General features: G+C 56.7%; 1 protein-coding gene across 2 annotated transcripts; it reads right to left on the bottom strand.

The window, feature by feature from the left end:
• Nucleotides 1–9: 9 nt before the first annotated feature.
• On the bottom strand, nt 10–27,955 carry CLPTM1 (CLPTM1 regulator of GABA type A receptor forward trafficking). 2 transcript variants are annotated; one of them, XM_037516761.2, is made up of 14 exons: nt 27,600–27,671; nt 22,035–22,147; nt 14,281–14,404; nt 13,385–13,543; nt 11,935–12,052; nt 7,041–7,126; nt 6,156–6,276; nt 5,413–5,657; nt 4,620–4,713; nt 2,579–2,769; nt 2,221–2,316; nt 1,779–1,914; nt 1,018–1,185; nt 10–817 (listed from the first exon to the last, which is right to left on the bottom strand). In XM_037516761.2, exons 1-14 carry the CDS (start codon nt 27,669–27,671, stop codon nt 522–524), a joined length of 2,019 nt encoding a protein of 672 aa, XP_037372658.1. In that variant the 3' UTR covers nt 10–521. The 2 variants fall into 2 exon arrangements, with proteins under 2 accessions (XP_037372658.1, XP_037372660.1); XM_037516763.2 differs by lacking the exon at nt 27,600–27,671 and adding an exon at nt 27,887–27,955 and having other exon boundaries at nt 11–817.

Below are 27,955 nucleotides of genomic sequence, written 5' to 3'. Positions count from 1 at the left end.
GGGGCAGAGAAGGCAGGCACCGGGGTTTTCGTGTTTAAGTTAAACACCCATATGAATTTATTAAATCCAGACTGTGTTAAAGGGCGGCGGTCTGGGAGGAGGGAGATGGTCGGGGAACGAGGGACAAGGTGATGGACGGGACGGCCGAGGGCAACCCACAGAGGGCCCCGGCCCCTCCCCCGCCTGGCCCACCCCCCTTGGCAGCGCCACCTCGGCTTCACCACAATTCCCAATAGTGCAGGGCTGGCGGGACGAGATGGCTAGAAACACAGAGGAACAGACAGACAGACAGACAGACAGACAGACAGACTGACAGACAGACTGACAGTGCCTCCGCAAACAACGTGCCCTGGCCCGCCCCAGCCCCACACCTCACGCTGGGCCCTGGCTCAAGGGGGCCTCCTGCCGCCCTGGCCCGATCTGTCCAGGGAGAGGGCCACGAGGAAGGGAGGCGAGGGGCCGGGGCGGCGGGAGGACGGTGGTCACCAGGAGCCGGAGCGGATGAGGAGGACCAGGAGCGACTAATCCCTTTTCTTGTCCTCTGCTGGCTTTGGAGGGGTTTCCTGGGGTTCGTGGGAGGAGCTGGCCCCCTCGGTGGACTTGGCAGGCAGGGGCGTGGGGGCCTCCTCCCTGGCGGCGGCGGCGGCTGTGTCGGGGGCGGGGGTGGGTGGGGACGGGAGGGCCCCTGCTGCCGTCGGGGCCTCGGCCGCAGGGCCGGCTGCTGTCAGGGCCTCACCACTCATGCCAAATTCGTTCACCCGCGTGGGGTCGACGCGGTAGATCCACCGTTGGTAGAGGTAGATGAAGAAGACCACATCTGGGGGGCAAGGGCGGAAGACAGTGTGAGGGGAGCCGGTCCCCCATCGGGTGGCGGTGACTAGGGTATGCTGCAGATTGGGCCCGGCCCCCTCACACTAAGCCCCCCAGTCTGGACAGTCATCCCCCTTGGACCAGAGCCCTGAGTCCAGCTCTTGGGGAAGCCTCCCCTCGGGCCTCCCATGGCCCACTGGGCCTCACCGTCCCGCAGGCAGCCGATCCGGTACATAACAGGCATCTTGATGACAAAGGCGAACAGGTCGTCAATGAAGGTGTTGAGGGCCTTGTAGGTGAGCATGCGCCAGGGCAGGTGGGCTACCGACTTGAGCTTGTAGTTGATGAAGAGCTGGGGTGTCATGGTGATGAAGCCTATGGTGGCGGTGAAGGGATACCCGTGAGCGGAAGAAGGGGTGTCCTAACCTCTGACCTCTCTGACCTCCTTTCCAGTCTCCCCCCTCACTCACTCTGCTCCAGACACGCTGGCCTCACCACTTCCGACCTCTAGGTGCAGCACCTCAGGGCCTTTGCACTTGCTCTGCCTGTCACCAGAATCCTGCATAGCATCTTTCAGATCTGCCTATATATCATCTTCTCAGCGAGGTCTCCCTGATCACCCTCTGAGATGCACCCCTCACTTCAGCCCCTTCACAACTCTCATCACAAACTGTAACTCGCTTGCCTGCTTGTTTACTCTGTGGGTTCCCAGAGACGGAACTGAAATGCACTGTTCGTGGCCTCTGGGAAGCTCTCCCTGATTCCTACACTGGATCCGGGATCCCTTGGAGGCTCCCCCCGTGCCACACCCTGGATTGTCCCTTCTGGGGACACTGAGCTGTGAGCACTGGGAGGGCAGGGCCAGGCTGACTTGATCACTGTTGAATCCCTGGGTGTTGGGGTGGGAGTGGGAGCAAAGAACTGGGGCTCCTAACTGGTGATGCCAAGCGTGGTGAGGACCTGCTCACCAAAGGTCAGCAGAAAGCCGTAGAGCATGCTGAGCACCCAGGAGTACCAGCCCTTGTGCTCCAGGTACAGGAGGCTGTAGACAGCGTAGCAGCCCAGAAGAGGGAAGAGGATCCAAGACAGGTACCGGAACGCCATCTGTGGAGCACAGGGTGGGGCTGGGAGCCTGCTCTTTGGGCCCCACCTGGAATCCTGCTCCCGCTCCCCTCCCTTACCCACCAACACCTGGTCTGGCAGGCTGGTCCAGGGGAATTTCCAGGTGGCCCTGGGAACTGTGGACTCAGCCAGGAAGCAAAAATGGCAGGTAGGGGACTTGAGGGTGTGACAGGCCATCAAGTGTGGTCCCATCAGGCGGTAGGCAGATGCGGTACACCCCCCACCCATCCTCTAGCGGGTGTGGGTTCTTGGGGACCCTCGCCGGGACCCACTGTAGGAGACACTTACGTCGTCATACACTTTGGTGGAGGACTCGATGTATGTGGACTTGTCTTTGAAGGTTGGGCGGGGGAAGAGTCCTGCCACCTTGTGCTCCCGGTCCAGCTGTGGACAGGTGGGGTGGCCATGGTCAGCTGCTGGGCTGGCTACCACTCTCCCCACCCATTCCAGCGCCCGCCCTTCCCCACTGTTCCAGTTCCCCTGCCCCACGTGTGACCCAAAAAATCCCCTCGTGCGAAAATCCCCTTGGTCCTGGGAGTGCGGCCGGCATTGGGAAACCCCATGGCCAGCTCCAGGGTCTGGCCTGGCCAGACCACCCCCCACCACCCCTAGTGACCTCTGGAATGGCATGGCAGCCTGGTCTTACCCGGACGTCCATGACCTTGGTGATCTTCCAGAGGTCGATGAGGACCCCGATGAAGACGCTGACCTGGACCACGAAGTTGGTCTCGTTGTCCAGGATGTAGAGGAGGACCACGAGGGACTGGAACACGCCGAAGAAGACCGAGCGCACAGACAGGCCCTCCAGAGACTGCCGGCTGTTCCAGAACTGAATATCTGTGTTTGGGAGTTGGGGGGAGGCCCGAAGGTTGGGGAGCCTCCTATAGCTCCCTCAGCCCCATTCTTCTCAGACCCTCAGGGCGATGCTGGGTCTTCCGAGAGGAGTGTGCATACCCTGCTCCCTGCCTGCGAAGAGTCCTGCTTCACAAGTGCCACCCAGAGCACTGGACAGCAGGACCTGGCATGCTCATATGGAGACCCAGGGCGAGTGGGTGACGCTGCCATTCCCACTTACTCATCATGCACCAGGTCCCCCAGGCTGGTCAAGGAAGCCTCTTCCTTGAGATTGCAGAATCAGGATGACACTGGACCTGGGCTGTCCACCCAGTGCCATGCTGCCTCCCTGGGCAGGAAGACCGGGGGCCACCTCTCCAGCCCCTGCCCTGGAGCCATGAGGGTCATGGTCCAGACATGCACAGGATGCAGACAAGACTCTGGTCCCAACCCAGAGGGCCCAAGTCAGTCCCTCTGAGTTCCAGGCTCTCCATCTATTGGCCACACGGGGACAAGGCCACACCGTGTCGCTCCAGCTGGACGGCAATCACAGGAGACTTGCTCACCACAATGCCCATGGTAAGGAGGTGAAGCCAGGACTGTGGCGCCTGGGCCAGGGACTGAGGGAGACCGTTAGACCGTGAACCCAGGGGGTCAACCCTGCTCCCATTCTGATTCCAGAGCTCGGCACACTGGAGACACCCGGAGAACCTTCCCAAATCCGAACCAGGAAGAATGGGTGTGGAGATGGGGTTCTGGTGTGCGGGCAGATCTGAGTCCCACCTCAGACCAGGGAGGCTGTGAACCCAGAGTATGAGCTGGGCTCATCAGGATCCGTAACCCTGTGACCTTGGGTGTGAGACCACCCTTCTGTGCCTTCCTTTCTTGTCCTAGGGTCTCCCCAGGAAAAAGAGGGATCCTGGCTGACTCAGCTCACAGTCAGCAGGAGTTTGGTGGCATGGGCCAGGTCTAGCAAAAGCTTCACAAACCACAGATAACAGAACTCCTCCAACTGGTGGTCAGCCCCACGTCACTGTTCAGCTTTGACGTTAGAGCCTTTTAGAAGGTTAACACTTGTATAATCTAAATAATGCTACTGACACTCATTCTATTGCCGCTTCCAGAAGCTGCCGAGCAGCAGCCTCCTTCAGACTGGGGTTCTCTGGGGAAGGAAGAAGTGGCCATGGGTTTCAGAGGATGAGAGTGGCTGTGGGAGCTGACTGCCTGGATCCAAATCCTAGCTCAGCCACTCAGGAGCTGCGTGACTGGGCAAGTTACCTGACCTCCCTGAGCCCCATACTTCCTCACTGTAAGCCTGGGAGTACGACAGGCCTCCTCCCAGGACAGGGGCTTGTGGGGACTCACAAGGTCACAGGCGAGGATGCCCAGAACAGTGTCTGGGACATGGCCTTTTCCATGCTGGCCATCAGCACTGTTGGTCTGTGGAACCTTGGGGCATTCTAGGGGCCAGGCTGTCTCCAGCCCCCTTGGCTGGGCCCATCTACTCTACCCAAGGGGCCTCCCCCAACAGGCAGCCTGCTGGGCAGAGTAGCAGGAACAGCTCTGGGGCTTCCCTGCTCCTGGCCTTGGAGTTCCCCGGTGCTGCTTCCTGGCCTCTGCCCGAGTAACAGGTCCAGCCCCTCCCGCAGCACCACACCCAGTGGATGGGAGTTTCTGGGCTGGGAGTTTTGGGGCCATTATCCAGCTAAGCCAGCCTCTGGAGAGGGGGGCTGAGAGACCCCGGGTGGGAGGGGCACCTATGGGGAAGGGATGGGGCAGGCTCTACCCTCCCACCATGCCCCTCCTGTCCTCAGCCCCAAGGGCTCCCATGCGCCCCAGGGCCCCACCCCTACCGTTTTTGAAGGCCAGGAACTCAAAGACACTGTGGACGATGGATACGATGATGGTGAGCGCCAGCAGGTAGGGGTTGGTCTCTAGGAGGGCAACCTGGGGGCGAGGTGAGACATGCCTGTGGGCACTGCTGTGGCCTCACCAGGGGCTCATCGATGCTGTATCTTCGTTAGCTGGCCCCTATCTCCTTCTTGGGGCCCCAGAAGGACCTGCTGGAATTCCCCAGACCCTTAAGCTGGGCTTCCCAGAGAGAGAGAGAGAGAGCGGCCGGCCAAGAGGACAACCGGTCAGATATGGGCAGGTAGGCATGAAGAGGCCGGAGAGGGACGCACAGAAGGGGGGACAGAGATGGAGAGATGGGGACAGAGCTACGGGGGAGGAAGCCAAGTGACAGAAAGAGATGAAGGAACTGCGGGCATGAGGAACAGAAACCCAACACCATAGAAGACAAGGCAGGCAAGCAAAGCTGAGCCTCCATGTCAGACAGGCAGGCCAGGGGCACGGGAGAGAGGGCGAGACATGGAGGCAAAGCCCGGAGGCAGGCGGGGAGGGGCAGGCCCAGGCCCAAAGGCTCAGCCAAGCCAAGGGAGAAGCTGTGACCAGGACCACGGAAGCCACAGGGACAGGACCCCCAGGTCTGCCAGGGTCGAGTGCCCACTTCCTGCCAGCTGCAGGGAGGGGGCCCGGGAGGTTGTGAAACTGGGCAGGGGAGCGCCGGCCAAAGGGCCCACTTCCCCTTCCCCCCCTGCAGTCCAGGAAGGTGCTGGGAAGCCCCCTGCCCGCAGCGGGGCTCACCTTCACCGAGTCCTGCTCCTCGTCCGACTGCTCGTACAGCTCATCGCCCAGGAAGTTCCAGGGAGACTTGGTGCTCTGGGCGGCGTAGAGCTGCCAGCGCCAGAGCGACAGTGGGCAGAAGGAGACCCGCAGCGGCAGGCTGGCCAGGCTCTCATTGATGGGGTAGTAGTCCTTCTGCAGGTTCCAGTAGTCATTGAAGTAGATGATGGGGTAGTAATCGCCGCTCACGGCGTCGAACTTCACATCTGCGGGCACACGGGGCAGGGGCACTGCTCAGTCCAGTGCGAGGCCTTAGGCACCCACTAGGGTGGGAAGACCCCTCCAGCCTCCCAGGTGGCAAATTCAGACATCTGCAGGGATCCTCTGCCAGAGACCGGAGGACGGGGGAAGTGGCCTGAGCTCAGGGACAGCTGCACTCGGCTCTGGCCCACGGCTTGCCCCGAGGACTCCCAGGCATCCAGGGTTTGGGAAATGTCAGAAACCCGGGTTTTTAAGTGCTGCTGCCCCAATTTTAAGTGCTGGTGGCAAAAGCCAGCAACTGATGGACGTCTTTGGAAAGCAGTGTGTGGGCTGGACGAGACTAGATGGTGGACCGGTTTCAGAACAAGGGTGGTCAGTCCTAGGGTGACCAAGGGGTGTGGGAGGGTGAGAAAGAGGAGTATCTAGGGAGGGGCAAGGCAGAGTGGGGAGTTTGGGGGGGTGGTGACTTGGGGGAGTGGGTGCCTGAGGGAGCGGAGACTCACACTGGTCCAGGGGCGGAGGCACGCTGCCCTTCACCCAGGGCGTATGGTCATCCACGATGTTGATGGTGATGTTGGGGTGCCAGTGGGAGATCACCTCCACAGGCCCATAGTCCTCGGCCCTCTGAAGGGAGATGGGGTGTGGTGGGCTTCAGAGGAACCTGCCTGCTTCCTCCTGAGGGCTCCAGGACGATCACAACAGCAGAAGAGCAGCAGCACAGCGACCTAGCCCGAGGCTCACCTGACCAGTCCCCACTGCCCTGGGCCCCCGATCCAGCAGAAAATCCAGGCACAATCATCTGGATGGGCCTGCATGCTGGGCAGGGCCCAGGCCTGGTGACAGCACAAGTCGTCTCCCGCCAGGACCATCCCTCCCCCAGAGGCCGCCTGGCAGGCGCAGAACGTGCTTGGCAGCAGTCACCATTATGACCCAGGAGTGAAGGCCGCCGTAAAGCCAATTTTCCCTACTAGAGTCGCATCATCAGGGGCCTACTGTGGGCCGAGCACAGCCTGGGTGGGTTCCAGGGCTGGGCTGGTTAGGTGTGAATCCGTCCGGCCCTGCCATTTCCTTGCTGTGCCACTTCGAGCAAGTCCCCTAGCCTGGAAACGGGAATGATGATGGGGCCCACCCAACAGGGCTGACAAAAGGCTTCCAAGCTGAATGCGTAACGCATGGCACGCCGGCTCATCTCCACATGCACTGGCTGCGACGGCCAAGCCCGAATTCCCCCTCTCTGAGAGGTGGTTCTGATTCCTGACCCTGTGTCCAGGGAGGGAAACCAGGGCTCCGAGAGGTGAGCAGAGCCCCACAGCAGCTCAGGGCTGGTGCCAGACAAGCACTCGGTGCAGACAGCCCCTCCGGGGCCCAACTGCCCTGCCCGTGCTTACCTTGATCATTTCTGGGTCAGCTTCCGTCTCTCCTGTCAACAGGTTCTTGGTTTTCTGAAATCTCCGGCGCTTATACTTGTTGATCACTGGGGGAGGGCAGAGGGGTAGACGTGAGACCACCTGTGGGGTCCATGCGACAGACCCCTGCCACCAACAGCTGCTGACTGTGCTCCTGCCTTCTACTTGTCCGCCCTCCAACTGTGGGAACCAGGAAGGCCGCTTCCTGGTCTTTGCAGGAGCATCGACGCCCACCCCATGGCCAGGTAAACCCACAGCTCTCCACTCCATAGGCCCCTAGGAAAGCCCGGCCCCACCCACACCTCGGGTCTGACCACAACTCTCACCTCCAGAGCCCGCTCTGGGCTGGCCGCAGTTTCGCCACCTAAATGACCATGGTCACCGCTTCACTGGCCTCCTGAGGGCCACTCTTGCCCCCTCTACTTCTCTCTGCGGGGCAGCTAGCCATTCTTCTAACCCAAGCATCCACTGTGTCACCCCACTGCCTCAGAAGCCCAGAGGCGCTGTCCTGCAGCCCTCTCAGCCCTCACGCCTCCCAGCCTGTCCGCTCTCCGCTAACACGCCGGCCTGCGGATGTGTACTGTGCACGGCTGGAGTCGATGTGGTTGGATCCTTCTCACCCCGAGAGTCCCTCGCTAAGGTCCCTCCCTCCACAGCGTGTCCTAGCCCACACAGCTGAAGGAAGCTACCCCGTGGTTCTCGCCATTTTTACTTCCTTCTCCTCCCCTAAGCCTTCCCGCCCAGCGGTTTACTTCTTGGCTATCTGTCCTCTCAACCAGTCCACTGAGCCCAGGAGGGGCTGAGCCCGCAGTGAAGGTGAGAAAACACGCCTAGGAGCAGGTGGGGTGAGGACAGTTCCAGAGAAGGCCCAGAGCCACTACAGCGAGCAATCCCTCGGCTGTGAATCCCCACTGGGAGTGGGCATCATGCCCTCTTGCCGAGGCTAGGCTGGCCGTGGGATTCCCCACCACCTTGCCCCAAACCTTGCCAAGACTCGCCAGGAGGAAGAGGCCGGTGCTCCTCTATGCTCCATCTTTCTCGCCCCTCCATCCTGACTTAGGAACTTTTTAGCTCTCATGATGGGACAAAACACAGGCTGCGAGCCTCCCTGGTGGTGCAGGGGTTAAGACGAAACCCATGAAGCTGTCCGCAGCCACTGCAGCATGAGTTTGATCCCCAGCCAGGGAGCAACCCACATGGCGCAGCAGACCTCTCCTGTCTCCCCGCTGCTCCCCTCAGCAGTGTACTTCGGTCAATCTGCCTGTTCTGCTCCCCGCCCTGTCTCTGGTGAATCCTCTCACCCTCCGTACCTCTGGTCTGTGCCCCAGCTCTTGTATGCATAAATAAAAATAAATCTCTAAAAAACATTAAAAATAAATAAAAAATAAAAACCATGGGCTGTCCTCCTGGGACTTGTCCATCCTGCCCCCAAGGGCCAGGGAGAGACGGAGAAAGGAGAGAAGGAGCTGTGGGGAGCAGGAGCTCTGGGGTCACAGCTTGTCTGTCTCCCGCTAGCTGAGGGGCACTGGTGAACTTCATCACCTCCCTGGGTCTTGGCCCCTCCTCTGGAGCGTGAGGGGATAAAAGCCCCCCTCTTGTTGGCAGGACCAATGGAAGAAGCTCCTGATGTTCTACAGAGCCTAGCCAGGCACCCCGTCCCTGCACATCACACTTACATAGACTACTGGCTCAGAACCAGAGCTCAGGGCTTCTGGATTCCACGGGGCTAAGCTCATTTCTGGCTGAAACCTACACAGTGTTGTTCACAAATGTTACCTCAATCAAAAACAACACAGAGGGCCTCCCTGGGGGCACAAGGGGTTAAGCACAGCACTGTAAAGCTGTCCGTAGCCACCGCAGCACGAGTTCGATGCCCAGCCAGGGAGCTGACCCACACGGCACAGCAGACCTCTCCCGTCTCGCCCGCTGCTCCCCTCAGCAGTGTATTTCAGCCATTCTGCCTGTTCTGTTCCCCACTCTGTCTCTGGTGGATCCTCTCACCCTTCTGCACCTCTGGCCTATACCCCAGTTCTTGTATGCATAAATAAACAAATCTTTAAAAAAAAAAAAAAAACAACAAAGACACTTCTGGGAACTGACTTTGGGTTTCAATCCAAGGCCTACTGCCTTTATCGTTACCACAAATATCATCCCCATCACTTCCATCATGATGAACTCTTGAGACCTCACTCCCAGGGCTGGGGGGAGCAGGAAACACCCAAGGGTGGGCATCCTGGAGAATACACCCCTGGGAGATGGGCCAGGCTGCTGTTTCACACCTGGGGGAAGCCATCCAGGAAAGGCAGAAGCCAGGACCGGCCTGAGCCCAGAGGGCCTGGAGGGAGAGCCAGGGGCTCGGAGAAGAGCCACTGTCATTCGGCGTCAGGCTGAGGGGCTGTGGTATGAGACAGGAAGGAAGCTGTGGCCTTTTGGGAGCTGAAGCTTCTAGAATTGCTCTATCCAATACCGCGATCACCGGTCACATGAGGCTACCAAGTACAGGTAACATTTTTTAAAAAAGATTTATCTACTTATTTATACAAGCACTGGGTACAGTCAGAAGCGCGGGAGGGTGAGAGAATTCACCAGAGCCAGAGCGGGGAGCAGAGCAGGCAGAAGGACCGAAGTACACTGCTGAGGGGAGCAGCGGGCGGCAGGAGAGGTCTGCGCGCCATGTGGGACCCTAGCCCGGCGACCGGGGATCGAACTGGCGCTGCAGAGGCTGCGGGCAGCTTCGCAACCCAGGGCTCAACCACTGCACCACCGGGGAGGCCCCAGGTAACATATTTTTTAACATGACAACTAGAAAATTTAAGATGACTTGTGTGGCGGGCACGCTATCTCTATGGAATGGGGCTGCTCTGGAGTATTAATTACTGGCTTCTTGCGGACAGATGCAGTTTTCCTGATCCCACATCCCCTTCTCTATCCTGGAGCTGGTGGCTGGCCACCTTAGAGGTCCCTCCAAGTCTTTCAGGGGGTCCCTGTCATGAGGCAGAGAGAGATGATCCTGAAGGACTTTTCAGGTCAGCCTGCTGCAAATTCTGTTTTGCAGACCACAATGACACCTGTCACAGCGACATGAACCCAACTCACCACACAGTGACAAGGGTCCCATTCACCAAAGACAAAACCACAGAAAGTCCTGGCATCACTTGGAGACAAGAGGAACTCAAGTAAGTGGCTACCAACCTGTGCCACACACCAGGCCGTCTGAGGCAGTGGGCACCTCAAACCCAGACCCTGGCCAGTCCCACCAGTAGGGCTGCCCTGCAGGCCACACCCTGGGCAGGCTCTGCCAGCTCCTTGGCAGGTCAGCCACAGGAGGCCCGCTGCAAGGAACCTGCCGCGGACACGGTCACCCTGACACGGAAGAGCACTCCACTCGGGCTGGGGACGCTTCCAAATCAGTTCTGGGGACCCACAGAGAGCCAGCAACTTTCTGTTTCATCCAGTGTTGATAATAACAAAATAACTATAACCCTTTGGGATGTCTTTATGCCAAAAGAAATAGGAGAGCTCTAGCCCACATGGAGAGTGCTTCTGCCACCCTGCCTCGCCTGACAGCTGGGGGGACCCTATGCAAATCCACGGGTGCCATAAATCACAGTAGAGAATTCAGTGAGGGGAGCAGGGGCTTCCTGAGGGAACCCCCTCCAGATCAGCTGAAGCTCAAGTACAGACAAGGGGCCATGGCCGAGAAGCAGGAGACTAGACCCAAGGACAAACACAAAGAGCAAGCGAAAAAGCGCCAACAATGATTAACCTCTTGGAAAGCGAGAGGCTAGATGGGAAAGGAAAAATATCTAACTGGGCTGTGAGATCTCAGGGGTAAATAGCAGCCACAAACTCACAATGAGGCAAATGCAGTTTATTAACCTGTTAATCTAACCAGCATGACAGTCCTGAACTGGCAAAGCCTCTTCCAGAGTGGGAAGTCCAAAAATGGTGCCTGAAGCTGGAAAAACCGAAACTGCGGTATCAGCTTCTCAGGGGCCAGTGAAGATTAAGTAGCGGAAAGAAACAGCTAAACGAGCTTGAAGGGCCTGTGGAGGCAGGAACTGGGGAGAACAGGAGACCGACGGGTTTTGCTGGCCTGCAGAATTATCTAAATTTTAAGCCACAGATGTGTAGTGAGAAATAAGCTTAGCCCTGGGCGAGGGATTTCAGGACACCAGAGCTGACAATGGAGTCAGACTCCAGGTCCGAGTCCTGGCTCCACCTTTACTGTGAGACCTGGGTAAGCCCCTTAGTAACCTCTGGGTTATTAAGTAGCCTCTCTGTGCCTTAGTTTCCTTATCTCTAAAACAGGTATAACAGGGCCTCCCTGGTGGTGCAGGGGTTGAAGTCTCAGAGCTATCAAGCTATCGGCAGCCACTGAAGCACAAGTTCGATCCCTGGCCAGGGAGCTACCCACATGGCGCAGCAGACCTCTCCTGTCTCCCCGCTGCTACCCTCAACAGTGTATTTCAGCAGACCTGCCTGTTCTGCTCCCCACTCTGTCTCTGATGCATCCTCTCACACCCCTGCACTTCTGGTCTACACCCCAGTTCTTGTATGCATAAATAAAAATCTTCTTTAATAAATAAATAAATTAATTAATTAAATAAAACAGGTATAACAGCAGTAAAGAAGTTGCCCCAGGCAGAGAAACTGTCAATACGAGGCTGCAAAGTGGCAAATGACCAGCTCTAACCAAGGGTTTCTTGGGGTCACTCACAATCCCACAGGTTTGCTCACCCAAAGGTCCTCCCTGGCCTGCCTGAGCTCAGTTCCTGCCGGCCCTGGTGGATGGGGAAGTCAAGGTCCACTGCCCCAGCCTGAGGCTCCAGGATGCCGGCCCCTGAATTTGAGTTTTGCTGTGGGGGTGACTTACTCCGAGACATGTGGACAGTGGCGAGCCGGCGGTATAGGGCCTTCTGCCGGGGGTCCGGGTGGAAGCCACTCTTGGTGAAGTAGACGTGGATGTAGATGGAGCCATTCTGCTGGACACTCTGCCAAGTGAACCAAGAGGAGAAAAGGAGATGCTAGGGCCCCTCTCGACACCACCCTCAAACCACTTTATTCCCAGCTCTCTGGCCATCTGCGGAGCGCTCAGCCCCAGCCCGATTCACTGCACAGCAAGTCCCTGAGGGCCAGACCCTGCGCTGGCACCTCACACGGTACCTGCCCGATGCCCTGAGTTTACATTCAAGTAATACACAGACCGCAGCCACTGGGGGTGCTCTCCCCCAGCTTTTCCATAGGAGGCAACCAGGGCCCAGTTGGAGGGGGCGACAACACGTGCAGCCAATGAAGAGACGCGAGCCCAGGCTGCAGTCTCCTGCTCGGCTCTGCCGCTCGACCGCCAGTGCCCCAGCTCTGTCTGCATTCAGCTACCATATCCAAGGTGGGGGTAACTCTCACTCCCACCCGATACACACAAGGAACCTGAAGAGGGGCAGCCGCCTGCGTGCGGGATGCACACTCCAAGCAATAGCCAGGGTCATGGCTGAGCCCTCTCTGCTTGAGCTGCGGGCAGAGCTGGGATTCACTGGGCCACACTGCGTCCTCCTCACGTCCCCTTGCAGTTCATGCTCGTAGCTTATGCTGTTCTGACATGTGGGGGAACCGAGCTGGCTTTGGGGAGAGACTCCTCTCCCAGGGCTACTTAACCCCCAGTAATAATGCACAGCTTACTGCCTGCAAACACTGTCTACAGGCCAAGAAGCCAGTCCCAAGTCCACACCCACTTCCCACCTTACCTGACAACACACAAATCACCCAGGACACAGAATGCCCTGCCGCCCAGAGCTTCCCACCCTCATGCAAGCCAGGCAGTCCCGAGCCATGTCTGCCTGCCTGCCTGCCTTTCCCATGGGTACCACATGGCTTGGCCTAGGCCTCCCCAGCTCTTTCTGCCCCTGACCAACCCTGGTGCTTCTCCACATAGCCCTGCACGGTGTGGGATGCCCGCTCCTCTTGGGAAATGTAAGCACAGGTATGACCATGGAGATATTGTGGGTCCAGGCCCAGACACCCGCGAGAGAGCAAACAAGACACCACCAGGAACAGCTGCTAATCTTTCCAATGGCTTAAACCACAGATTTATGTGACCCTGGAGTGGCTGGGAACATCCTAGGCCAATTCCAACCCTGTCCACTTTTTTCAGATGGGGGAGGCCAAGGTCCAGAGGTCTCAGGAGACATGCCTGTGGTCACACAGCATGTGAACCGAGGGCCGTGCCAGGCCTGGAACCTGGACTGGAAACTGCAGGGCTGGGATCAGGGTTAAGGAGAGGCCCCTTGGTGGGCACCCTAGGCCGGAAGCAGGGGTGCAGTCCCCACCTGTGGGATGTCGAGCTCAGCAAAGTGCTCGTAGCAGCCATCGGAGTTCTCGCCGCTGGTCCAGTCTCCATACACAAGGTCATGCTGCTCCCAGAACAGTGCGGACGTGGCATTGAAGTCTGTAAAGTGCTCGTGCTCTGAGATGTACACGTGCAGGTTCTGCCGGAGGGGAGGGCAGGTGTTTAGAAATGCTCATGGGAGCTCATGAAGAGCTGCAGCTGTGGTCAGCGAGGACGGAGGGGTAGGGCAGGAGAGCAGCCACCGGCAGGATAAACTTTCTCTTTTCTCATCCCGTGTCTACCAGCAAAGTAACAGCTGGACAGCAGCCACCAGTCAGAATTTGGGGTCAGAAAGGATTAGGACCCTGAATCATCTTCTCCCTTCTTGGCCTCTTACAGCGTTCTTGGTCAGAGGGCTGCAAGCTTCTGGATAAAGGGTCATCAGCTAGTTACTGGGAACACAGGGGAGATGGGGATCGACCTCAGAGAATGGCCTCCTTTGGCCAGTCCCCACAGCCATCTTTGTCCAGGGCCCTAGCGGCCACTGATAAGGGACAGCTGAAGAGAGTCACCCTGCCGACAAGAATGCCAGGAACTCAGAGCTGTGGGGAATGGCAAAGCAGGGAGAAGCCCAGCTTGCTGGGGTCTGAACACTTGCTGAGATTTTAAATAACTGTGTGAAACCTCTGACGTTCCTCTTTCCACAGAGAACCCCACCACAACCCCCGAAATTTACTTTTGCCTTATGGGATTCACTCCGGTGACGGGGTTTCATGGGTGGGAGATGGACCCTGCTCCTCAACCCCACCTATTCACAGACCCAGCAGTGACAGCTACCTGGGCTGCCCCAATGCCCCCAAATCCGCCCCCGTGCTGTATCTCCCCGCCTGTAGTTACCATTAAAGTGTCTTTGGGGAACAGGTTGCGGCTGGCGACGCGTGGGGCTCCTCCGGGGCCTGCCTGGTCCTGAGGGGCCGGCCCTCGGCGGAACCAGCTGCTGATGGCCCAGATGATGAAGATCCTGCAGAGGGAAGAGCAGGGCCGCCGGTGAGCGTGGAGCCTCTACTTTCTTGGGTGGAGCCGCCAGACCCCTGCCGATTTGGCACCTGCTAGGGGCTGATGCAGGGCTGGTGACCACAGAGGAGGGCCCTGAGCAGGGAGAGAGCTATCCCCAAATACCAAGTGTGGGGAGACTCTGGATACCCTGTTGGTCAGCAGAGGGGGAAGCCGGGCGCTGCCCTGGTCCCCAGGCAGGGCCCCAGCCTTCAGAAGCTCCTGGTGGCCACCTGGCTGCAGAAGCTTGCACCTCAAAACCTTGGACCCGGAAAACTAACATGTGAGGCCCCTGGAATTCCAGCATGAGAGACTCCTAGGAACCAGGTAGCCTATCGTTTCAGAGGTGTCAAACCTTAGAGAGTGCGACAACTTAGAGCTCAAGTCAGCTGAAAAGTGGAGAAAGTACACAGCTGGTTATTCCCTGGTTTCAGTCACAAGGGGCTTGGTTATCCAGACCAACTCTCCTGTTGGAAACAACTTGGAACACCTTGCTAAACACAAACAGGCTACCCAGACTTCACATGCGTGAGAGCTGCCGAGACAGCAGGGCTCTGCGCTGCTCATGACCTACTCACTGTGCTGCTGTCAAGTTTACATGAGAGGACGCGTAAGTACGTATTTTGAAAAACAGTGAAGAATGGACAAGACTGGAGATTTCTTTACCAGGCAAAAACGAAGGGAAGACTGGACCCCCCAAGGAAGTCAAGGAGGACTGGAAGCTTCTTTTTCTATCTGGATACATCGGTAGGTATTTGGATGGGTGGCAAGTACGCGAGCCAGGACCCACGCAAGGGGACAGAAACCTACCCTGAGACGCCAAGACCCCAGAGGCGCCAACCCTGGATGGGGGTGTGGACATGGCCGAGCCCTCCCCAGAGCTTGAACTGGATGCAAGGAGACCCCCAGATTGCTAATGCTCCGGGCAGTCCATGGAAGCAAAGCAAGTCCTCTTAGGAAAAAAACAAAAACCAGGTTCATGCTACTAGGCCTGAGAATATCCCTATAAAGGAGTTTCAGGACAGTGACCAACGGACGGCCAAGACAAGCCAGACGCACAAGGAAACAAGATGCTGAGGGTGAGAATCGGCACAAACATGCCACCAACAGCACACTTCGAGAAGCTGAGAAAACACAGAGCCCTGAAGCTTCAGAATTTGTTTTAAAAAATCCTTAAAATTTCCATCAAGTGAGCTTCAGAAGTATCCATACTCTGAATAACAGGATAGGAAAAAACAGAAATAAAAAACAAGATGCCACTATCTCAGTTCAATATTTGAACGGTCATTTTCTCAACGTGTAAGAGGAAAAGTGAGACACAGCGGCGAGTCCTCACAGCCAGTGACACGCAGCCAAGCGGGTGGGAAGGGTGGCTCTTCAGACACCGAGGCCTGACCCCCCGCACGGGAGAGGGCTCCTCCGGGGAACTCTGGGTGGAGCAGAGGTGCCATGAGGACCTTAAAAAGACGAGCAAGGGCCTCCCCTGGTGGCGCAGCAGTTGAGCGCTGGGCTGCGAAGCTGCCCATAGCCTCTGCAGCGCTGGTTCAATCCCCAGCCGCCAGCGAGGGTTCCACATGATGCTCAGACCTCTCCAGCCGCCCGCTGCTCCCCTCAGCAGTGTACTTCCTCCGTCTGCCTGTTCTGCTCTGGTGAATTCTCTCACCCTCCCGCGCTTCTGACTGTACCCAGTGCTTGTATAAATAAATAAATAAATCTTAAAAAAAAAAAAAAAAAGAAGAAGAAGAAGACAAGCAAGGAGCTAAGCTATCGAAAACAACCCAAATGTCCAAAAACAGATGACTGGATCAAGAAGATGCGGTACATATACACCATGGAATATTACTCAGCATTCAAAAAAGATAAACACATGCAGTTTGCAGCAACATGGATGGAGCTGGAAGGGCTCATGCTCAGCGAAATAAGTCAGAAAGAAAAAGAAAAATACCGGATGGTCTCACTCATAGCAGGAATCTAGAAAACCTAAATAAGGGACCAGGAAAAAGACTAATTAATACAAAGTAAAAATCAAAATCAACAAGCAACTATAAACCAGAGACACACTACAGGGTGGGGGGGCAGGGAGAGGAAGGATTAGGATCAAAATAAAGGGGGGTGCAATTGTATGGGGAATAAAACCAAAATGAAAATGCATACATTGTGCAAAAATGAAAAATGATGTAACAATTATATAAAATAAAATATTGAAAAAAAGACGAGCAAGAGTGAGCTGCTCTTTCCTGGCTGGCGTGGGGCGCCCTGGTCTCTGCGAGTGGGACAGAAGGCCACGGCCATGTGCCAACCAATCCTCTTCTTTTCTCTCTTCTCTCCCTTCATAAGTAAATAAATCCTTTTAAGTCCTTTTCTTGTTCCTCTGCGTCTGCTGTGGGTCTTGTACACTCTTAAGCACGAGGGTGAGGACTCACAAACCAGGCCATTCCTACTTCCCCTCTCCCAGGTTTCCCCCAAATTCACAAAACTGAATAGACGTAGTCTGGCTGTCTTAGAGGTATTTCCAGGACACAGTGTTAAAAGGGAAAGGCAAGGGCCTCCCCGGTGGCGCAGTGGTTGAGCGCTGGGTTGCGAAGCTGCCCGCAGCCTCTGCAGCACCGGTTCGATCCCCGCCTGCTCCCCGGCCACCAGAGGAGGGTCCCACATGGCGCGCAGACCTCTCCTGCCGCCCGCTGCTCCCCTCAGCAGTGTGCTTCCGTCCTTCTGCCTGTTCTGCTCCCTGCTCTGGCTCTGGTGAATCCTCTCACCCTCCCGCGCTTCTGACTGTACCCAGTGTCTGTTTAAATAAATAGCTAAAAAAATAAATAAAATAAATAAAAGGGAAAGATGAAGAAACGTCTACAGAACATGATTCTGTTTTTGTGCACTGAATTACATGACAGAAAACAACCAGCCCAGGCGGGAGAGGGAGAGGCGGGAGTGAGTGTCAGCAAGGGAAGATGGGAAAGCTCTGGAAACAGACGGTGGTGGTGACCACGCAGCAACGTGAATGGACTAAATGCCATGAAACTGCCCCCCATTAAAATGGTTAATATGGTAACTTCTATATATATTTTACCACAATAAAACTCCCAAAAAGTGGTCCAAGGGGTTAAGCGCCAGTACTATGAAGCTATCCACAGCCACTGCAGTACGAGTTCGATCCCCGGCCACAGAGCGGAGAGTTAAGAGCCCGGCTTCTAAGCTGTGATGCCGGGATCTGAAGCCCGGCTCCACCACGAGTCAACTGCGTGACCTCAGGCAAGGCGCTTACCCTCTCTGGGCCTCTGTTCCCTCAACAGTTGAAATGGGGATGACCCCACCTGCTTCACAGGGTTGCCCTGACACACTTACGTATACATGGGTACACGTACACTACAACGGAGCAGGTATCAGTGCTTCAGAAACGTTAGCTGTTACTGCTGTTATCTTCATCAGAGGAGAAGGCATATAAAGAACTTCAGAATGGAAAAATACTAGGAGGGAATGCTAGTGTAGGTGGGGTGCCTCCCCGCTGAGCCCTGAACTGCTGAAGGGCAGGACCAGGCACAGGGACTTGTCTCTGCCTGTGGAAGCTGAGGAGCAGCCGCGTTCCGGGACTCAGGGGCCACAGTCCAGCTGAGACATCCGCTGCTCCCCCAGCAAGTCCCTGATGTACACGGCGGGGGGAGGGCTGAAACTGGTGATCTCCTGGGACCCCTCCACTGCCAAGGGAGGCTCCCATCTTAGCAGCTACGCCAAGGGACCGTGCGGGAGCGGGGACACCCACAGGCAGCTCTGCCTGACTCAGTGTGGCCCGTGGGGTCCCGATCTCTCCAGACTTGGGTGTCTGTGTATAAACAAGGCCTATTGGGGCCTCCCCAGTGGCGCAGTGGGTTGAGCGCAGTGCTGTGAAGCTGTCCGCAGCCTCTGCAGTGCGGGTTCGATTCCCGGCCGGCCAGGGAGCTGACCCACATGGCACAGCAGACCTCTCCTGTCTCGCCCGCTGCTCCCCTCAGCAGTGTTTTCGTTCCATCTGCCTGTTCTGTTCCCCACTCTGTCTCTGGTGAATTCTTTCACCCTCCCATGCCTCTGGCCTGGACCCCAGCTCTTATATAAATATATCAATCTTAAAAAAAAAAAAAAAAAAAAGCCAATTGGACAAGACTTAAAGGATTCTGGATTCCCAGCCTCCTGCAGAACATGTGTGTATCCAGACACTCAAAGTTCTGCACACCCCTTCATAGGGTTGGTAGACAATAGCCTCCAACCGCACATCCCACGCCAAGACCCCAGGCCGGCAGGGGGCGGCCCTCACCTAATCCTTGCAGCCTACTGGCGTAAGCAAATAAACCATGCAGCTCCTAGGCTTCAGAAGCTTTTAAATACATTATGACTTACAATAAAGTCTTCCTCCCACCTACCCCTTTAACTACCCTGTCCCTGTCCCACCCCTATCCAGGAAACCACTGGAATAATTAGAAAACCATGGGCTCCAGTGGCCACCAAAAAACAGGCCATTCTCCCACCTGAAACTTCAACCTGCTCAAAGCTTGGGAGAGTTCATGGGCCCTAACAACAAACCCTGAATTAGAGCTTTTTAAAGAACCCCCATTTGGGCACCCACCCAAGCCGACGTGTGGTGCTGAGGGAAGAAATCAGCCTGCACTGTGACAGTATTAAAAGCGGCTATCTGAAGGAAGCTCCCTTATGTGCCGGCGTGGAGAGATCGCTAAGATATGTTGTTAATGGAAAAAATCAAGATGCAGAACTGTGCAAAATAGGCTCCCTCTTACATAAAAGTGAAAGGAAAGATAAAAATAATCTTTATTCAGAGTTGCTTGAAGCATGAAAAAAAAAAAGAAACTGATATTTAAGAAATTTCCAAGTCCACACATGGACACAGCAAGGGAAGGCAGAACAGAAAGGGGAAGGGACAGGGGTGCCGTGGTTGAAGCAGCGTGGGGTACAAACACCAGGGATGACCCCAGCGTCCGAGCAGAAAGGTGGGGCGATTACGTCAGCCTCTCGGTGTCCCATGTGATACGCTGGGACACCAGGCAGGCAGGTCTGTCCCACACCAGAGTGTACCAGGGTTGTAGGCAATTTTTTTAGCTGTTTCTCTTTATATTTTTCTAGGCCGTTCCTGATGGTATGGGGGTTAAGTCTCAGCACTATCAAGCAATCAGCAGCCACTGCAGCATGAATTCGCTCCCCGGCCAGGGAGCTGACCCACATGGCACAGCAGACCTCTCCTGACTCGCCCGCTGCTCCCCTCAGCAGTGGATTTCAGTCAATCTCCCTGTTCTGCTCCCTACTCTGTCTCTGGTGAATCCTCTTAACCTCGGCACCTCTGGTCTATACCCCAGCACTTGTATACATAAATAAAAATAAATCTTTAAAAAATATTTTTTTTTTTCTAAGTTTGTTTTTTTTTTTTTAACATTGAGTAACAGAAGCTATCCTTGGCAGCTCTGGGTATGTGGCCTCTTCTGCGCCCCCTAGTTGACAGGAATTTGCACCAAATTCTTTCAAAGACCTGCAAGCTTCAGGAATCCAGGCACTGAGATGCCATCTCCAGCAGGAGGAGTAAGCGGCTGAGCAGGCCACAGGTGGGGGGCTCAGACATCAGCACAGGCCTGAGCCCCTACATGCTCTGCAATGCTACCTGCCCCCAATTTCATTAGCTCACCCCCATTTTGGACCAGCAGACTGTCCCCAACTTCCCTCTATTTTGAATAACTCTGTGTGCGTCCTTATGTAATCCCACTTAGAGCCAACTGCCAACTACAGCCATGTGTTTATGGGATGGCCGGCAACGTGTGACGCTTCCTTGTCACCTTCTCCGTCTGCTCTCAGTGCTGCCTGAATGACTTCATTCCACATGGGAAGTATGCATGGGCTGCAGCTTAGGGGAAAATCTAATGCGAGAGCATTGCAGAGACAAGTAGCTGGCCCCCCAAACTACTCTCCCCTTCCTCCTCAGTCACAGAACCCCTGCTTCTCAGCCGCACGTGTCATTTCTCAGAAGAAAGACATCTCCCAGCATCCCACGCAGCTGGCCAGGGCCATGCGAGGGTGGTTGCACCAAGGGGAGGACTGTTTTAAACAACCCACCCTACAATTCCTCCATCCTGACAGCTGACACAGGAGGAGTGACAGTCGACCTGAAAGGCCCTGGCTCTTGACCACTATGTCGAAACAACTCTCCAGAAAGAAAAAGAAATGTCTATTTTGCAGGTGGGTAAACAAAGATCCAGAAAGAGAAGGGGAATCTCACCAGATCGAGGGCAGGAGAGACAGAACCCAGCCCCAGGAATATGCCCCCGTGCCCACCTGGCATCTCCCCAGAGCCTCAGTCAGAAGAGCCGGGCTTCCAGAAGGCAGGACCCGTGCTCCCGCTGCTCAGAAATGGCCACAAGTCCACATATAAAAGGATAACCACCGGCTGATCACCAAAGGGCAGGCTGTATGCTCCACGCACATGACATGAGAGGAATCCCGTTCACGGAGACGGAAGGTGGCAAGGTGCTGCGGGTGAGGGGGTCAGGACAGCTGTCAGATAATGGAGACAGTTTCCCTTTGGGGGAAAATGGAAAAGGTGTGGAGAAGGATGGTGGCGCTGGCTGCGCAAAACACCCATATGCTTCATCCCATTGGGGCGACACTTAGTTAAGGGCCTTCCTGGTGGCGCAGGGGTTAAAGACAGTGTTATCAAGCTATCGCCAGCCACTGCAGCACGAGTTCGATCCCCGGCCAGGGAGCTACCCACATGGCACAGCAGACCTCTCCTGTCTCGCCCGCTGCTCCCCTCAGCAGTGTATTTCAGTCACTCTGCCTGTTCTGCTCCCCACTCTCTCTGGTGAATCTTCTCACACACACCTCACCTCTGGCTTACATACCAGTTCTTGTATGCATACATAAATCTTAAAAAAAAAAAAGAGAGAGAGAGGGGCCTCCCCGGTGGCGCAGCGGTTGAGCGCTGGGTTGCGAAGCTGCCCGCGGCCTCTGCAGCGCCGGTTCGATCCCCGGCTGCTCCCCGGGCACCGGAGGAGGGTCCCACATGGCGCGCAGACCTCTCCTGCTGCGCCCACTGCTCCCCTCAGCAGTGTACTTCGGTCCTTCTGCTGCTCTGCGCCCTGCTCTGGCTCTGGTGGATTCTCTCGCCCTCCCGCACTTCTGACTGTACCCAGTGCTTGTATAAATAAAAAATAAACAAATAAATAAATAAATATTAAAAAAAAAAAGAGGGTGAAGGCGGAGGGAGGGTGTGATCCAGTATGATGGTGTCCTCGCAAGCAGCCAAGAGGATGATGCAGACCTGCACGGCAGGGGGCCCGGAGGACGCCAGGAGAAGACGCCATCTACAAGCCCAGGGAAAACGCCTCCAAAGAAACCAGCCCCGCCGTCACCAGAGGCGTGAGAAACCCATCTCTGCTGTGTGAGCCCCCAGGCTGTGGCAATTACTCCAGCAGCCCAGCGAGTCCAGCCGCCTCACCACCACCGCCACCAAACTCCACAAAAACCAACAGGATCTCCTCCCACTTGGCCCTGGCCATCCTCTGCGACTCTCTCCTTTCTTTAGGCTCGTCTGCTTTCAACTTTTTTCAGGGAACAAAAGCAAGGCTCACCTGAACAACACGCCTTTGATGACCTGCCAGGCGTTGGGTGCTGGCTGGGGTGGTGGGTTCTGGGGCTGGGTCTCCGCCGGTGGGTCCCTCCCGATGCTGCCATTGCTGGTCACCTGCAGGGGACAGTGGGGGTGAGGAGGCAGGACGCGGCCCGAGGCACCGGGCTAGGCACCACCACGTGCCACAGCCAGCATGGGCTGAGCGCAGAGGGGCTGCTTGATCAGTAACTGGAGAATGGAAAAATAAAAGCACCTGAAGGGAAGCAGATCTTCTTCCTTCAAGATCCAAACACTCCCCAAAGGCATACTCTGTGCTGACAAATGGTGACCAAGAAGGGGTGCCCTCCGCTGGCTCACAATCCAATGGGGGGAGACAGAGGCGTCCTCAGACACAGACCACCCAAAGTGAGCAGGGCTGGGATGCAGGAACCCAGGGTGGGAGGGGGTACCTGGTCCTTCCTGGGGATCAAGGAGGGCTTCCTGAAAGAGGAAGCTAAGACCTAAAACCTAATGTGTTGGCCAGTGCCTAGGAGGGAGTGAGGGAAGCAGCAGGAGCAGAAACAAAGGTAAGAGAGAGAGTCTGATACTCAGGACCGTCCACTGCCCCGGGGGCCAGAGCCCAGGACGTAAGGAGGGGGCCGTGGGTAATGATGCCGAAAGGGTGGCCTGGCGGGGCCAGGCTCTACAAGACTTGGGTTTATCTGACGGTAGAGTGGCACTGCGGGGAGGGGGAACTAGGCAGTTAGTGTTGCCCTGCCCTGAGCAAACAATTCCTGAGGCCTCCTCCGTGCCCGGCCGGTGTGGGAGCGATCCCTCTGGGCTCCTCGTCCAGCAGGTGAGATGGACACAGAAAAACAGAGGGAGCCCTCGTGGTCACGTGGAGCGGCACGTGAGAAAAGTGGCGCGCTCCACCCTGGGGGCCAGGGCTGCTGGTCTGACTTCGGCAGCTGGGCAAACGGAGGCTCCGGGGGCTCTGACATTTGTCCGGGTCACTCAGCAGCAGGACGACAGGGGGTGGGCAGGGCTGGAGTCAGGCTGATGGCCCAGAGAAGACTCATCACTTAGACAGAAGCGCAGCAGCAGAGAAATCCACAATGGCAGTTTAGGAGGACATTCTTCCCACTGTCCCCACACCTCTTCCCAGCTCTGTCCCCTCACCCCGCAGCCTGCAAGGGACAGGAGAAGGACGGCCGTGGTCCCTGGCGACATGAGCATGGCTCAGCACGGAGCAGCGAACCACAAACTCCTGTGAGAGCCACATGGGGTCCCTGCAGGCTGGGGCGCCCAACTCTCCCCTCCTGGGCCTCCACTGCCCACCTGGCCCCTCCACGGCCCCAAGCCCACACCGCAGCCCTATCCCCTTCTGTCCCCCTCCGACGGGGTGGTCCCCACGGCCAGACGGGTTTGCTAGGCAGGTCAGCATTTATCAAACGTGTCATTTGTCACCGCCCCCCCCCCGTCCCCTGCATCAGCAGGAGTACCACTGTCAACCCCCAAAGTGTGGGACAACACCATGGTAAAAGGGGGGGCCGTGGGGCCTGACAGACCCAGGCGGGGGGCCTGGTCCCTTAGTTCCCGGCTGTGAGATTGGGGAGGTCACTTCTTTCTGCCCACTCCCTTCTCCGGCCCGAAAGCCCGGGTGTGCAACTATTAGTGCGTTTTGGATAGAAAAGATTTCCTTCATGTGTTGAAAAAAGTAATTCCTGAGCGCCTACTGTGCGCCAGGCCCCTGTGGCCACATGGCGCTCCCCGAGCTCAGGGTCTAGAGGGAAACACACCCGCAGAACAGTAAACAGGATAATTAAAAATGGTCAGCAGGAAGAGCGCTGCGGAGGAAACAAATGGCGGGGAGAGGGGTGCTGATGGCAATGAGGTGAGGGACAGGGACCCACTTTGGGTTGGGTGTTCAGGGAGCTGGCCCTGGGGAGACACAACTTCCAGTAGAGGGTGTGCTGGCAAGGGGAAGGCGCGGGAAAGGGGCTGGCGGGGGAAGCAAGGTGAGACGGGCACGGGGACCCTTGTTCCGAGCTGGCCTTGCTCCTGGGAGCACTGGGGGGCCAAAGAAAGGGTTCCCGTGGGTGGGTCTGAGCTGATTCCGCATCAAGAAAAAGAAGCTGGAGGCCAGGACTGAGCCCCCATCTGGCCGCCTCCCAGGTCTGTTCTCTTACCTGCCATGATGGCCACGCTGACTGGCAACCCTCCCACGGACATGCGAATGAGAACCGAAATGAGACCCCACTTGAGGAGGGCGGCCTTCACCCCCACTGGCGAGGTGGGGAAAGACCAGAATGGGTCAACACTGCCAGTGGGGAAAACAGAGCTGCTGCTCGAAGACCACAGCAGATACTCAGAAAGTGAACTAGGCCGCCTACAAAACAACCATCCAGGCCCGGGACCTACGCGAGAGAAGCAAGAGTGGACAGCAACACAAAGACGTTTCTAGCACAATAGCCACAAACAGCGCAAATGTCCTGCGATGAATAAATGAACCATCTGTGCAATGGAAAAATACCCAGCAATGAAAAGGAACACTCTAAGGGGCAAAGAAGGATTGCAGTCGGGAACAAGGGACAGTTCAGAGGGATGGAGGTGTTCTCAGGCCAGGCTGGGGTGAAGGGACCACACCCCTGCAGAAATGAACAAAAAGCACTTGACACTGCTGACAGGTGAGCAAGCTGTGGTATCTAAGCTCTCTCTCCATCAGAAGGTAACTCTCCCGTGGAGTAAAGGCAGACTCAGTGCCATGGTTCCAAGGCCTGGCCCCCTCCCTGCCTCTCTGCTCTTACCCACTCGACTCATTGTACCAGGCACTTCCCACCTCAGGGCCTTTGCCCTGATCCCTTTACCTGAAAGGATTTTCCTTCATGTATCTGGGTGACTCCTTCATCTCCTTCAAGTCTCTGTTCAAATGTCACCTCCTCATAGAGGCCCTCCCAGACCACCCTGTTTAAAATACAACGCTCCCATCACCCCTTACTTGCTATTCCCTTCCCCACCCTTTTTTCTGTCCAGGCGCTGATCACTGGCTGGCTGGCTATGTATTTTCCTTCTTTCTCTTGTTAACTGTTGGCCCTGTGTGTTTTCCCCGTAACCTCCAACTCTACCCTCAACTAGAACATGCGATCCAAGCGGCAGGGCCTCTGTTTTGTTCACAGCGGTAGCCCCAGCATTGGCACGGGACTAGCATGCAGGGAGCACTCGATACCCATCAGCTGAAGGAATGAATGGCAGTGCTGTGGGCCTGGGCCTGAGCCCCTGGCTGGAGGAGCGGGATGGCTGGGGCATGAGGGGACCAAGCTCTGCGGTGGGCCCTGCTGGTGGGAGAGGGTAGTAGTGACTCTGGACACATCTGTGACTAAGACACAATTCCAACTCTTGGACCACAGGTCCAATCTTATACACAAGTCCCCACGAACACCCACCAAGGGCACCAGGAAGCAGATAAGACCCTGACAGCTACGCCTAAGCCACGATGGGCGCAGGACAGGCTTTCCAGCAGCCAGAGCCTGGATCCGCCACGTGCAAGTGCCTCAAGATCCATTCATGCCACAAACATTGAGACCTATCCTCTGCCTGAGTCTGAGCTGGACAGTGCTGGGGGCAACCACAGTGACCAAGAGAGTCCCAGCTCTGCCCTGCAGAGGTTTCCAGCTTAGTAAAAGAGAGACAGACAATGGCAATCCAAAGTGGGCAGGGCTGGGTCAGGAGAGCACAGCGGGCACCTGACCCAGCCTGACAGCATGAGAGGAAGCTTCCTGGAGAACAGAACATCTGGAACTTACAGGACTAGTAACAATTAACCATGTACAGAGAAAGAAACACTTGCAATAGCAATGAGGAAGGAAATATTAAGACATCCTCCCCCAAATAAAAGAGCTTTAGTGTGGCTGATATACCCCTCACCCAGGGGTTCTCGGGCGGGGTGGGGGTGGGGGAGGGGGGAGCGCATGCCGGGAGATTCTGCCTCCCTGGAGACATTATAACAATGTCGGCAGACAGTTTTGCTTGTTACCACTGGACAGGGTATGTGCTAAAATGGAGAGATCATGGCTGCTGCTAAGCATCCTGTACTGCATAGGACAGTCACTCGTCCACCAGAAAGGACTACTCAAATCAAACTATCAATAGTGAGAAATCCCAGTCTAGCCTGAAGACTCAGCTCATGCAAGAACTTGATCAGCCAAAGAGTTTGTATTTTATCCCAAAGGCAAAGGATTAAGTCTGGAAAGCAGTGATGGGTCCAGGGTAACCAGAATTCCAGTCTCTTTGATGACGCCCCACCCAGCAAAACAACAGAATCTCCGGGGTGGGGGGAGCGCAAACCTTCTGTCAAGACCAGGAAGACCCTGCAGACAGGGACTGAGTCTTCCTTTCAGCCTAAATCAACAAACATTTCCTGAGGCCGCCCCCAGGTCAGGCCCTGGCTGAGGATACTTAAAAGACTCAGATGGGGTTCTGTCACACAAATTGCTCGCTGGTGTCCTCACCCCATGCCCATCATGTTATCTGCCCTCCTCTGGGCTCACTGGCATAGACTTTTGTCATCACCCAAGTCACCCAGGACCGTCTTCTTGGATCTCTTGTCAGTCTTGTCAGCACTCCACTGATGAAGGGGCAAAGCTGGCGCCCTCTCTGTGGCCCACCACAGGGCTGCCCTCCTGTCGAACCCCTCCATTTACCACTGGAGAAATAAAAGCTCCAAGAGACCAAGGAACTTGCCCAAGGTCACAAAGAGAGTCAGCTTCATTCTCCCCTCCCAACCTGCGCTCCTCTCCCCTGTGCTGCCTCCCACATGTCAGTAACATCCCAGTGGGTGGGTCGACAGCAACTTGCTGTCACTCCAGCGATTCCCTAAACGCCTGAAGGGCGGCTGCCTGAACTAGTATCTTCTGCAGCTTCAGTTCAGTTGAGGTGGCAACGGGGCAGAAGTCACCAGCCTCTGGACTAATTCCCCCATGGGACTAGTCGATGCGATCAGCACCCCCACTGCAGTCCGGACCACCCGGGGTCAGCAACGCCCGGAATTTGGATCCCCAAGCTAAACTCTGTGACCTTCTGCAAGCACCTGTTTCACTGATCCTTGGACTCACGTCAATAAAATGGGTCCGTCGCCTCCACAGCCTCTGCCTTAACCCACGATCACCACCTGACTTGCCCAGAGCTAGAAAACTCCCGATTAATCAGTCACTGCCCACACCGCGGGCACCGAGAGATCCTGAACGGCAGACCGCGCCGGGACAGCTCCGGGAGCCCAGGAGCGCGGAGAGGAGAGCCCAGGACGCCGGGTACAAGTCTGCGCCCCTCGGCGCCGCTGTCTCCCCGGCTCGAGCAGTGAGCCTGGGGGCCTCCCGGCACGAGCGTGCAGGGGGCCCAGCACGCAACAGGGCCCTGCTCCCCACGCTGCCCGGCCTCCAGGGCTGCCCGGCCCCGCCTGGGCCCGGTACTCAAGGTCCCTCTGGGCAAGGAGACACCGCTGCACGGGATTCCGCTAAAAGGGGCAGGACACGCCCCGTGGGAGGCCCCCCGGGTGGGGAAGAACCCCTCAGGCCCCTCTCGGCCTCCGTACCTGACCGGAGCCGCCTCCTCCGGCCGCCACCACGGCGCTGCCGGCCCCGTCCGCCTCCTGCGCCGCCGCCATCTTCCCGCTCCGGGTCCCCGCCCCCGCCGCCAGCCCCGCCCCGTCCCCGACGGCGCCAGCGCGATCGCGCGAGATTTCGCACTTTGCCCGACTCGCCGGCCACCGTAGTCCACAAGAGCGTCTCAGCCACGCCTCTCGAGAGTCACTTCCGGCTACGAAAGGACCAATCCGGCCACCGTATAGCCCCGCGTCCCCCGCGGTCCGTTAGCTTTTACCTGTAGACGCGCTGCATGCTCAAAACTCCCGGAACATTCTCGGCCGGCGTGTGCTTCCCGAGGCACCGT

Source organism: Talpa occidentalis, unplaced genomic scaffold, assembly GCF_014898055.3.
Source record: "Talpa occidentalis isolate TD23 unplaced genomic scaffold, MPIMG_talOcc4v2.1 talOcc4.17, whole genome shotgun sequence".
Taxonomy (NCBI): Eukaryota; Metazoa; Chordata; class Mammalia; order Eulipotyphla; family Talpidae; genus Talpa; species Talpa occidentalis.
Note: the sequence above shows the minus strand (reverse complement) of the source record. Positions and strands in the feature narration are given on the sequence as shown.

Excerpts from the sequence above, each read along its gene's own strand:
- CLPTM1 (XM_037516761.2), bottom strand. The coding sequence starts at position 27,671 with ATGGCGGCGGCGCAGGAGGCGGACGGGGCCGGCAGCGCCGTGGTGGCG. Across the intron at positions 12,053-13,384 it reads CTGAGCTCGACATCCCACAG|AGTGTCCAGCAGAATGGCTC; the intron begins GTGGGGACTGCA and ends TTCACTTGGCAG. Across the intron at positions 4,714-5,412 it reads AGGAGCAGGACTCGGTGAAG|GTTGCCCTCCTAGAGACCAA; the intron begins GTGAGCCCCGCT and ends CCTCGCCCCCAG.